The sequence below is a fragment of the Salmo salar genome, chromosome ssa01 (genome assembly GCF_905237065.1).
Source record: "Salmo salar chromosome ssa01, Ssal_v3.1, whole genome shotgun sequence".
NCBI lineage: Eukaryota > Metazoa > Chordata > Actinopteri > Salmoniformes > Salmonidae > Salmo > Salmo salar.
The window spans coordinates 33627399-33639535 of NC_059442.1; the positions used below are offsets into that span (position 1 = coordinate 33627399).

Here is a 12137-nt window from a genome sequence, read left to right on the forward strand (position 1 = left end):
TAGAGAAGCACCACTGGAGTGTAAAAAAATCGGCTCTAATTCAAAAACGCGACCAAGCGCAAAAAGTCCTCAACATTAGCCTGCTAGTTATTAATGTGATTTTCCCCTGAAACAGAATTCCCATCGTTAGTTTTCTCTCCTTTTCCACAACATAATTTGAATGCATGTTTCCACTCGCCCATAGATTATTAATGGCCTTACATGTAAGTATTTACTATTTAGGCTGCGTGCAGTGGGATGCAGGTTGCGGTATTGTGGCAGTGGTGAAGACTTGACTGTCTGATGCATCTCACTAGTCCATCTTGTCAATCACAATCATGCTTCTGAATTTCAATGCACGATTGGTGACATATATTTATTTATTGTTTTATTTATTGTAGAGTAATTTTATGATTTTAAGCACATTTCTAAAGAAAGGCCTATTATTAAAACAACTAGTACGCCTATTATTAACCATATCGTTATCATGAGGTATTATGATCAACGTTTTAATAACATTTTTATTTAAATTGTATTATAGGTTAGTGTTATTATTGTTTGGCCTACATTGCTGCATTTGAGCTTTCGGCTAGAGCTCTATTTCTTTCAAGTAAAAATGGCCAGTACATATGCGGGGTGTTTTCTTTTGGTTGCTGCAGGCAATGTTTGAATAAAAAGAAACGCTTCTATTCGGATACAGTAGTTGTGTGAAAATATAATTAATGATAAATAGGTTGTAGCCTATGGAGCTGTCTTCAGTAGACGCGTTCATCAAGGGTAAATGGGAGCTGGCAGAGACCTACGGAGAATTAGGAGAAAAAGTCAGCAACATTCCTGCAGGGGATAAGTTGTTGACAATTAAAAACACACACACACACACACACACACACACACACACACACACACACACACACACACACACACACACACAGAGGAGAGAGATACATCGTATGTATGCTGATAAACACACGAGTATTTAAACACATCCTTTTCTTCCTTCATATCCTAACACTGTGTGAAATATGCGTAGGTCCATATTGAAGTTAAAGTTAACATACTGCACTATGCTGTAAAACAGCATTTCTGAGGCCACTGAAGGCTTCTGTTGTTCATCCAAATAAAATGATAGGCCTATGTGTGCTAGGTTATATTCAGTTGGGAAATGTTTAGTATTAGAAATAGACCCACTGAAAATGTATGCATCTCATTTTTAGATAAATCGACATTTTTCCATCCTCATGGAACAAACCAATAGCAGAGCCGATTAAAATATCTCCACATAGTCTAGTCGAGGCAAAGCAATCAAACAATATCGTCTCTACATCTCAAACGCTCCCTCTGTCAAAGTGAAGTTTGTTTCAAATCCTCCTCCAACTCGATATCCTTCCCTATTCCCCTCTAACCCAGTTTTATCAAACAAAACAACAAACCTCCCCTAGCCTCCACAATCCTTTTACGTGTGCTATAATAAACCATTTTCCTCGTGCTTTATTGATCAGTCAGTCCGAGCTAATGTAATTATCCTCATCAATAGGGGACTGCAGGGAGAATCATTATGCGGTTGACATTGATAAATGATCACCGAAATGCGGCCTTTTCTCCCGGGGACCCCCGCCTCTGGCCCGCTCACATACACAACGTAGTCATAGAAACACCTTATGGCAAAAATAGAGAACTGCTGAAATGTTCAAAAAGGAGGGCAACAAAAAAACGAAAACAGAGCGATAGAAACCCGCCCTAAATAAAAACTGTTCCCAAAGCAAGGCATTTTTGGGAGGCCAGATGCAAAGTGAAGGACGCGTGAAGCCCCACCACTCATGCGCTCACTTCCAATGCAGCATTTCGAAAGAAGAAAGCTACAAACTTCGAGCAATGAGGGTTTAACTTGACACACAACTGTGATTCTAAAATACCTAATTATTTGCACAAAACCATCTTAGTAGCAATGGCATTTTTGTAGCCTTTTTCTTGACTCACTCCAACGCGCCTCAAACTCTGCATCCCCCCAAAGCCTGAACCAGTGTTGCAGATCGAATAACCTACTGTGCTTTTCCAGGTGAAGAAGAGCCCATATTATCATAAGGTTAGGGCTTTATTAACATGTTGCGTGTGTACACATAGGCTGCACCCAGCCACCGCGTCGTGTTCTGCAGGGTATTGTGGAAATTTAATATCATCGTCTGAGAATGGGAGAGGAGATGGAAGGTGCCATGGAGGCCGGGTGGTGGTGTGTTGTGCAGAGAAAGCAGTGCAGCGGGACTATTCCTTATTTTATTCCTGCAGCAGTACCCGAACTAGTTTTGACAGGGAGGAGATGAAGGGGCGGAGTTGTTTAGCTCGGCTGGATCATCCATCATTCCTGTCACACCGAATCGGCAAAGGGAAGCAGCAGAGGCAATCTACCTTCTGTCTCCTCGAAAAGGGAAAAAGGGAGAAAAAAAAACTATTAATATTAAAATCCCCCCTCCACCCAACACCACCATCCACAATAATCCAGGCGTTTTCTCTCTTTTAGATCAGATCATCTCCACACAAAACGGAGGGCTTCTTCCGTTTTATCCACATAGAGGATGATAAAACATCTTATAAACTTTTAAACAATTCAAATGATACATCATCAAATGCGTTGTGAACGTGGATGAAAAATGAACAGTTTGCCCAACCTGTCGAAGGAAGGCCCAGAAAAGTGTTTTGTATCTTAATTTTACGCAGTTTTAAAACATTGATGTGTAGAATATTTTTGCATGTTTACTTCATTATTTTATTTGGTTTATGTTTCAATATATAGGCCTGCATATTTTATTCCTGTAATATTGAAATACTCATGAAACTATTTGTATTCTATTACCAATGCAATCTTCCATTTGTAAATGTTTTTTATTTTCACGTTTTCAACTGAAACTCTTGGATGCTGCACAGTTGATGGAATAAAATAGATTGACCAAACAATTTGAAAACAAAATAATAATAAACCTTATCAAAATGATTTTGGATTTGGAAACTTTTTTCTCTCGAGGATGTTGAATGATTAGAAATTAAATAAATTACTATCAAGCGATGATTATTCAGCGGATTGGAAAACTGATACAAAATATTGATAATCACAAACTAATTTGTGTTTTTCCTTCATGTTTAAGATCATAAGGCATTTCGAAGTTTGTAAGTTGCAATGGAAGTGAACATAATTAACAGCAATATTTCCCTTTTCCACCAGCCCTGTGCTTGTTCTGGCGCAACAACCCAATATCCTATATAGTCTTGAAGTCACCTAGGCTACAATAACGGGTGAGCGGTAAATAAAAGGGAAATCCCTGTAGCCCTAACCGTTCTCTCCTATTCGAATAACAAAATACCACGTGTATGGTGTAGTGACAGTGGGACCTTCAAATAAGACAGCAAGTATTAAATAGATTTCCTGTAATTAAAAACATATGTATTATTATTTTGTATTATATGCCTATTATCAACTGCTTTCGCTGTGTGGAAAAGAATAACACAATCCACTATGTTTTACAATAGCATAATGGACAGGAGTGTAAAAATAAACCCAGTCCATTACAACACTGTTGGAGTTAAAGCCGCTATCTGAAGGGCAGAAAGATTTCTTCCTGCGAGACAGGGAGATTGTCATTTCTAGTTTAAGGCTATGACTTCTATGGCCGCGGGCAAACACTGGCAAAGAGATATCAAAAGAATGTGAGTGAACCCGTGAGCAAGTCGGATTATGCCGGCAGGGGTCGCTGTAAAGCGGCGGAAATATCCACTTGCAGCACATGTAGTTGACTGAGGAGCTGTTCTCAGTTGGAAACGGCTGCAGCACAAGGGAATGTTCTATTGTTTGGAGCTAATGCAGTTATTTGTCTGTGATAAAACTCAGGTGATTGTAAATAGGCCTATGTTAAACTTTATCTAAATCGATTATCTGTTTAAAACTCTACCATAAAGGCATGCAAATCATCTCCACAAGTCTTTGCACCTCCTAATTTCCAATGAAAAAAAGGAAAAAGAAAACAAACCATTGCAAATATAATTTAAACACACATTTAAAATGAATATTAACTTATTAATTTGTTTGGTTGCAACAGGTTGCATTATGAAAATCATAAAATCACATTATGCTTCATTCGACTAAAGTGGCGCAACTCCCTTGGGGGTTTTGCAACTATAAGCCTTGACAGGTTAGGTAACCAAAGGGTGTGGAAATGCTCTGTCTTTAAATGCACAATTGAGTTTAGTAGGATTACCTTAATATTGATATTGCCTAGCTATTTAGCCAAACATTGTTAAACATTTTCTGTCAGCACCATGACAACTTTGCAATAATAATAATAATAATAATAATAATTAATAATAATATACAACCTATAATAAAAAGTAAACCCACTACTACATAATTACTATTAGCCTACTCTTAAAGTTATGTTTAACACACAGCACACAAAAATCTAACAAAAATCAAAAATGAAATATTTATTACAGCATTTGTGACTGAACACCTTTTAAACATTACGTCACAGTCCTCATACAAGTATTTAATGTATTTTTGACAAAGCTTAAGGGAGACGGCATTTTATCATCTAGTGAGGAACACGTGCTGAAAAAGGAAGGAATTCATGGACATACAATATCAATGCCACAGCAGATCTGAAACTAGCAAAAACATTCTTTTTCAATTGAGGTAAACACATAGAATATCTAACATGAAACAATTAATAGACTGAACTCTGTACGAAGTTTGTTACAATATTCTCTTAGCTTTTTCCCAAAGCTTTGAGTTCATAATTTAAGTTCTTTTTTTTTCTTCTTCTTTGAAGTTTTAGGTTTTTGGGTGCATCTACCATCAATTGCTTCTCCCAGTGCCAAAGAATCCACCATTGTGTCAGTATTGTCCATATGGCAAGTATGTTGATCCAGAGGCAAAGAAGCAGAGTAGGATGCTGCTTTTCCACTATTACGTTTCCTTCAATAGGCTCTGTCAATGAGAGTCCAGGATACAAAAAAATAAAATAATAATCAAATAAAAATGTATAAAACCAACACAATCCAGTGCTTGGGCAATTCAAACTAAGAACTTTTTTGTATATACCTACAGGGTAACATTCATTCATGAACCAACAAAAAGAGGGGCATTAAACATGTTCAAACTGAATCTTCTGGAGAGATCAGGTGTCATTTAGCAGCCTTTTCCCATCATGCCCTGTTCTTTATGGGGGACAGGGCCTATTCTGCCTGTCGCTGTGGTTGGGAGCAAGTGGGCGTCCGTTGTTGAGATGTTCCATCTTTTCTTTTTAATAGTGCTGCTGCACTGCCGAGACAGTTTCTCCTCCAGGAAGGAGCACACACAGTGTGAGAGAAAGGGTTAACCTTTTATTCTACAACTAGCTCAGGAAATTGAGTGATCAACAAAAAATGCAAACGTTTTAACTTAGTTGCTATACTTTTTATACTACAGTAGTTATAACTCTTGGAGTCTTTTTGTCTTTTTCTTTTTCTCTCAATCTTCCAGAGTGATTCCGTTTTGAAAAATGAGTTGAACGTGTCACTGGAGAGAGTGTGCGCTGTGTGTGTGCGAATGCGTGTGTCTTAAGTGTGTGCGTGTGTCTGTGTTTGCGCACGTACGTGTCTGTCCTCAAAACATCTTCTGTTGATCTTTAACAAAAGCCCAAGACTTTACAAAGTGTTCTTGTCAGCTTGGTCCTCCATTTGGATGAAAGTAACAAAATTGAAAAGTAAAAAAAAACGAAGAAGAATCATCACAGCTCATCTGGAATTCTGTTTTTACGGTCTAATAATGGTCAAAAGGGTTCTGCTTTTATTCCGAAAAATAGTCTGAAGATATCTTTGTTTTAGGGTTGTTGATGTTTGTTTTCTTCTCTTAGAAGCTACTGTTGTTGTTGATGTTGTGGTAGTAAAGTTTGCTTATACTATTGGGCATGGATGTCCAAGCCTTGTCCTCCAGCGCTGGGGTCAATGGGGGTCAGCAGGGGGGGCTCTCTGCAGACATGGTGATTCCTGGGTGAGAGGGGGGTCCTCCGTGCATCAGCATGGCGGGGTGATGAGGGTGGTGGGGGCCAGGCAGGTAGGAATGGAGGGGGTGTCCATGTCGAAGCTGGGAGGGATGAGGGGTCATCTGATGAGTAGGGTTGTAACTTGGTGGGGCCATGCTCATGCCCATAGGACCAGTCTGAGGTACGTACTCCCCTGGCATGCCTTGCAGACCTGAGAGAGAGAGAGAGAGAGAGAGGTTTAGAAACAAGCACTCACCATTTCTTACTACCGAATTCCATTAATGTGACTTTGACATAAAACAATACATTCATTTATACTTTGTGTAAAGTGAGCTCATCTTGTGGTGTAAAAATAAAGTAAAAAAAACATACTAGCTACATTTAGGATTACACATATCCCAAAAGCTACTTCAGAGATTTGGATTCAAGGAGCTAAAAAAGCGATTGTATCACTCTATTTTAGGTGATGGAGAGTCCTTCACAATGTCAATAGAATCATGGGCAGTTCTCAGGGTGGAAAGTGATCTCCAACCATCCAGACACTGTCGTTTTGGATTACGTATGGAGAAGCTAGCAGCTGTATTGATGTTAGCAGCACTAATACTTTTACAGGCAGAACAGTCAATTCCCCCACTGAATGTAGTGACAAATCGAATAAGAGGCATTTTCTCAGGGGGACGCGCTACTGGGAACATATTTGATTTAAAACCCCTTAAAGAAGTTATTAAATAATTTAGAGCTCAGTTAACTATCACAACATGCCAGTCTAAGAATAGCGTTCAAGGCTTTGCGTTTTCCCCCTCCAATAAGAGGCACTTTTAAACAAAACAAAGTGCTGCTCTTGGAATAGAGGGAGTGTGGGTTTAGGAGTATAATGACAACAACTGCTAAAGCACAGAGACAGCAAGAGATGGAGGCACAGAGAGATAAAAGGAGGGAGAGAGAGATGTAGAGCGAAAGACAGAGGGAGGGAGGAGGAGGAGGAAAGAGGGAGAGAGGAAGGAATATGCTGATGCAATACCCCTTGGTATGGAGAGTAGGACCCTGTGTTGATGTGTGTGGAGACCCCAGCCTGTTGGCATTCCCTCACACTGTGCCTGGGTGGTGGAGACAGAACCTGCTCAGTGTTGCCTCTGTTTGGGTATTCAGGGGGGGGTTGTTGTCAACAGACCAGAGGGGAAGTAGTGGTGGTGGAGGAGGTGTGTGTGTGTGTGGGGGGGGGGGCTGGAGTTATGGGAACAGGCCTGGTCCAGAGGCCTGGACACTCGGGAGGGAACAGGCAGGGAAGCGCAGGCCTGGGCCTGGGGTTGGGTACTTCTGGAGCTGGAGCCAGTGGGTCCTGGACCAACCCGGCCTGCTTTGTAATGTGAACCCCTGGGGAATTAACCCTGCTGAGGAGAAGGGGTGGGGGAGGAGTAGCAGCAAGGTCACCAGGCATGCTCACTCTCCACATTCCTCCACCTTAATACGCCGCAATTAAGAAATGACACAAGAGGGCCCGGTGAGGGGAGGGGGAGAAGGTGGGGAGGGAAGGGAGAGGAAAAAGGACAGCAGAGGCAGAGATTAATGACCAATCTCATTGGCTGAAAGCCGGGCAGCCATTTTCTAATACTCGCTACCCCTACTATCCAGATCAGTTCATTGGAAATGCACATGTTTGTCAGAACGCTCTCTTAAAACCTCACTATCGGGGTCATAAAATAAGTAAATCAATCTGGGCATGCTGGGTTGGGCTGGGCCGGGCTGGGCCGGGCTGGGGTGTGAGGCGAGGGGTATGTGAGGGGTGCTCTCACCTCTATATAACCTGGAGCGCCTCCTGTTAAAAGACCCAACAGATGTTTTGGACACTGTAAGCTGGTAATCTCCAGTCTTGTAAGCTGCAGTCATTCTGTTAAGTAGATCTGTGGCCCCCCCTTTATTAACAGGAGTGGTACAACCATATGAAGACAATAATGGTGACCAGTCTCTCTCTCTCCCTCTCTCTCCCTCTTTCTCCCTCTACCTGTTCAGTTCTGTCCTGTTCTGGCAGAGCAGGCCTGCTCAATGGCTTGCGATAATTAAGTACCAAATATACCATATTGTGTGGCAGCTTAATCGTATCAAGAGATGATAATATTCCTCTGTATTAAGCTATTAATGTTATTGGTCATGAAGCATAAAATATGTTATGTAATTAAATAGTCCAAAAATTATATAGCCTATATTAAGAATTAGCCAAGCTGAGCAAATGTTGTCTCTATCTGCCTGTTTTAGGGAACATTGCTTCCTGAAGGGTTTTTATCCCTGATGCCATTAACAAAGACAGGAGAAGAGGAGATGAGAGAGGGAGGAAAAAACGAGGGGTGAAATGGGCTCTGTCGATAGAATGGCTATGGTGACCCTATGGAAAATCCAGGCCCAATTTACATATAAAGGGTTCTTTTAATCAAGGTAAGTGTTATTATATTGTGCCTCATTGGGCAAAGGAGTTTGGGTGTTCAATAAAATCTCTTCTGCACCGCTGCCTTTGGGATGTGATATGTCTTGATTTCTCAAATGTCAGCGATGTGGTGCTAGCGGGAGGCAGAATGGCCAGGCTTAATCAGACGGCAGCCATTTAGTGTGTGTGTGTGTGTGTGTGTGAGCGAGAGATTCCTTCCTTTATAACACAGCCATTTAGAGTGTGTGTGTGTGTGAGCGAGAGATTCCTTCCTTTATAACACAGCCATTTAGAGTGTGTGTGTGTGTGAGCGAGAGATTCCTTCCTTTATAACACAGCCATTTAGAGTGTGTGTGTGTGTGAGCGAGAGATTCCTTCCTTTATAACACAGCCATTTAGAGTGTGTGTGTGTGTGAGCGAGAGATTCCTTCCTTTATAACACAGCCATTTAGAGTGTGTGTGTGTGTGTAGCGAGAGATTCCTTCCTTTATAACACAGCCATTTAGAGTGTGTGTGTGTGTGTGCGAGAGATTCCTTCCTTTATAACACAGCCATTTAGAGTGTGTGTGTGTGTGAGCGAGAGATTCCTTCCTTTATAACACAGCCATTTAGAGTGTGTGTGTGTGTGAGCGAGAGATTCCTTCCTTTATAACACAGCCATTTAGAGTGTGTGTGTGTGTGAGCGAGAGATTCCTTCCTTTATAACACAGCCATTTAGAGTGTGTGTGTGTGTGAGCGAGAGATTCCTTCCTTTATAACACAGCCATTTAGAGTGTGTGTGTGTGTGAGCGAGAGATTCCTTCCTTTATAACACAGCCATTCTTTAATGTCTCTGGTCCTTCAAATGGATCTGTGTGTGTCTCATGTCGGGGCTAGTCAATGCCCCCTCGAGTAAAAAACATCCAAACACACGCCCCCCCCCCATCACCCCCCCCCTACTCGCCACCCCCACCCCACAGTGAAGGATAGGCCATGTCACCCACGGCCCGTATATCTCACCCGGGGACTGTAATGTACTGCTGCGCTCCGTCTTTGCATATAAGATAATTTGGGCATCAATCGTTCCCCAGACAGATTTATGTCACTCGGAGGACAGTTTCACGTCTCCTTCTTTATTGCTTCACTGGAGCCTGCTTAATTTCTCCCCGCCAGACCCTGCCTCTGGAGATGTTATTTTTTCCTTAAATGTCCAACATTTGCATTGGCTGTCGGAGATGGGGAGAGCGATGGCCCTGTTGTGATAAATAAATGTGCGGCATCGGTACATGCCATGCTAGGCCAGGGTTGTTGTTTGGGGTGAATGTTTTCCTGTTGTCTTGGCTGGCGCCACAAGTCCCCCCCTCTCTCCCAAGGACCGACAGGAGAAAGCCTCACGACATGGCGACTATTCTCAGTCCTTCCATTCATCCTTCAGTAGCTAGCTAACCCCCCTTGGTTACCCCCCTTTCTCCCCTTAAAGCACCATGCTACACCAATCACACTCACTGGTTGTCGTGGGGGATGCTGTGGGGGAGGTTGTTGTAAAATTAGGGTGCGGATGGGAGAGGGATTGTGGTGGAGTAAGGGGGATTGTGGGTACAAACCACAAGCCCAGAGGTTTGAAAAATACATCCAAGGAAAAAAGAGCCCAGTTGTACTTACTTCCCCTTTTTTCTTTGCGTTTTACTTTACAAGATGGAGGTTACATGTAGTGCCATTGCCCATCCATGCCCATATTCATCCCCATTCCACTCATAGGCCCTAGAAGAGGGGGAAAACGCCAGAGAAAAGATCAGCAGAAGGTCAAAGGTTGAATCACAGATGGGTCAGAGCAGACAGACACCCTGGTAGAAGTAATGATTGGTTAAGTCTGAAGAGAAAACAACAGAGAGAATGGAGGAAGAGGAGGTGCCGTAGTAAAGAGTCTAAAACCGTTAGATAGTTCAAGTCCCAACAAATCTCTCCATTTGTTACAAAGTCAGATGGGCGAAAAGAGAGACAAGCAAGGCAGGCAGCAGGCAAAGGGTGATACCCAGGGGAGTTGGAGGGTGGAGTTGAATGAGGGGACTTTACTAGGGTGCAGTGATATCATCAGTAGTGTTGTGACATTGGTTAGTATTGGGTTGATGATGCTGTCATGTACAGTACAATAGTCAGTGCAGGGGTGATATTTCCATGGCTAGAGTGTTGGTGGGTGTTCCTGTCAGTCTACAGTAGTCACAAAGTAAAATGGGTTGCATTGGTGACTGTACACATACAGTCCAGTGACTGGTATGCAGGATAGGAGGGGGGGCTTACCAGCTGGCCGGATCCCCATGTGCTGCTGGCCATCTAGCACGAAGCTGCCCATGGGCTGGCCCTCCGGACTGTACGCTGCTCCTTGACTCACTGAAGGATCAAGAAGAAAACCTGATTGTAGTCAAAACGTGGACACAAAGGAAGGGAAAGAAAGAGAAGACACACCACACAATCAGCTTATTGTCCCAGCTCTGGCCCAAACATACTGCAACACATTGTGTCCCCGATGACTGATGCATGACATGCAAACACATACAGTATGAGTACACACACACACCAGAGACACACACACTTTAACACTAGAGAACAGAAGAGATTAAGCATTGTTCTCTAACAGAGAAAAGAAAGCATGCAGTTTGACGAGATCAGGGTGTTCTGTCAAGACCATCACCAGCCATTCCCCAAGCAACAGGGATGTTATGGACAAATATGGGACATCATTGAACAGGGCACAATATGGGACATCATTGGACAGGGACACAATATGGGACATCATTGGACATAGACACAATATGGGACATCATTGGACATGGACACAATATGGGACATCATTGGACATGGACACAATATGGGACATCATTGGACATGGACACAATATGGGACATCATTGGACATGGACACAATATGGGACATCATTGGACAGGGACACAATATGGGACATCATTGGACATAGACACAATATGGGACATCATTGGACAGGGACACAATATGGGACATCATTGGACATGGACACAATATGGGACATCATTGGACATGGACACAATATGGGACATCATTGGACAGGGACACAATATGGGACATCATTGGACAGGGACACAATATGGGACATCATTGGACATGGACACAATATGGGACATCATTGGACATGGACACAATATGGGACATCATTGGACAGGGACACAATATGGGACATCATTGGACATGGACACAATATGGGACATCATTGGACATGGACACAATATGGGACATCATTGGACAGGGACACAATATGGGACATCATTGGACAGGGACACAATATGGGACACCATTGGACATAGACACAATATGGGACATCATTGGACAGGGACACAATATGGGACATCATTGGACATGGACACAATATGGGACATCATTGGACATGGACACAATATGGGACATCATTGGACAGGGACACAATATGGGACATCATTCGACAGGGACACAATATGGGACATCATTGGACATGGACACAATATGGGACATCATTGGGACATCATTGGACAGGGACACAATATGGGACATCATTGGACAGGGACACAATATGGGACATCATTGGACATGGACACAATATGGGACATCATTGGGACATCATTGGACAGGGACACAATATGGGACATCATTGGACAGGGACACAATATGGGACATCATTGGACATGGACACAATATGGGACATCATTGGACAGGGACACAATATGGGACATCATTGGACATGGACA

At 42.6% G+C, this 12137-nt stretch overlaps 1 protein-coding gene across 15 annotated transcripts in view; it reads right to left on the reverse strand.

Annotated features, from left to right (window-relative positions):
* Window positions 1-4434: 4434 nt before the first annotated feature.
* The window catches only part of meis2a (Meis homeobox 2a), a 104303-nt gene continuing 96600 nt past the window's right edge, over window positions 4435-12137 (reverse strand). For 9 of the 15 annotated variants that reach the window (XM_045717090.1, XM_045717086.1, XM_014193733.2 and 6 more), the window contains 2 exons: window positions 10684-10794; window positions 4435-6198 (listed from right to left, as the gene is read on the reverse strand). In XM_045717090.1, coding sequence (XP_045573046.1) covers window positions 5957-6198; window positions 10684-10794 — 353 coding nt within the window. In that variant the 3' untranslated portion in view covers window positions 4435-5956. Of the gene's footprint in view, window positions 6199-10071; window positions 10147-10683; window positions 10795-12137 lie in introns of those variants that run through there. The other 6 variants (XM_045717103.1, XM_014193721.2, XM_045717108.1 and 3 more) reach the window with 3 other exon arrangements.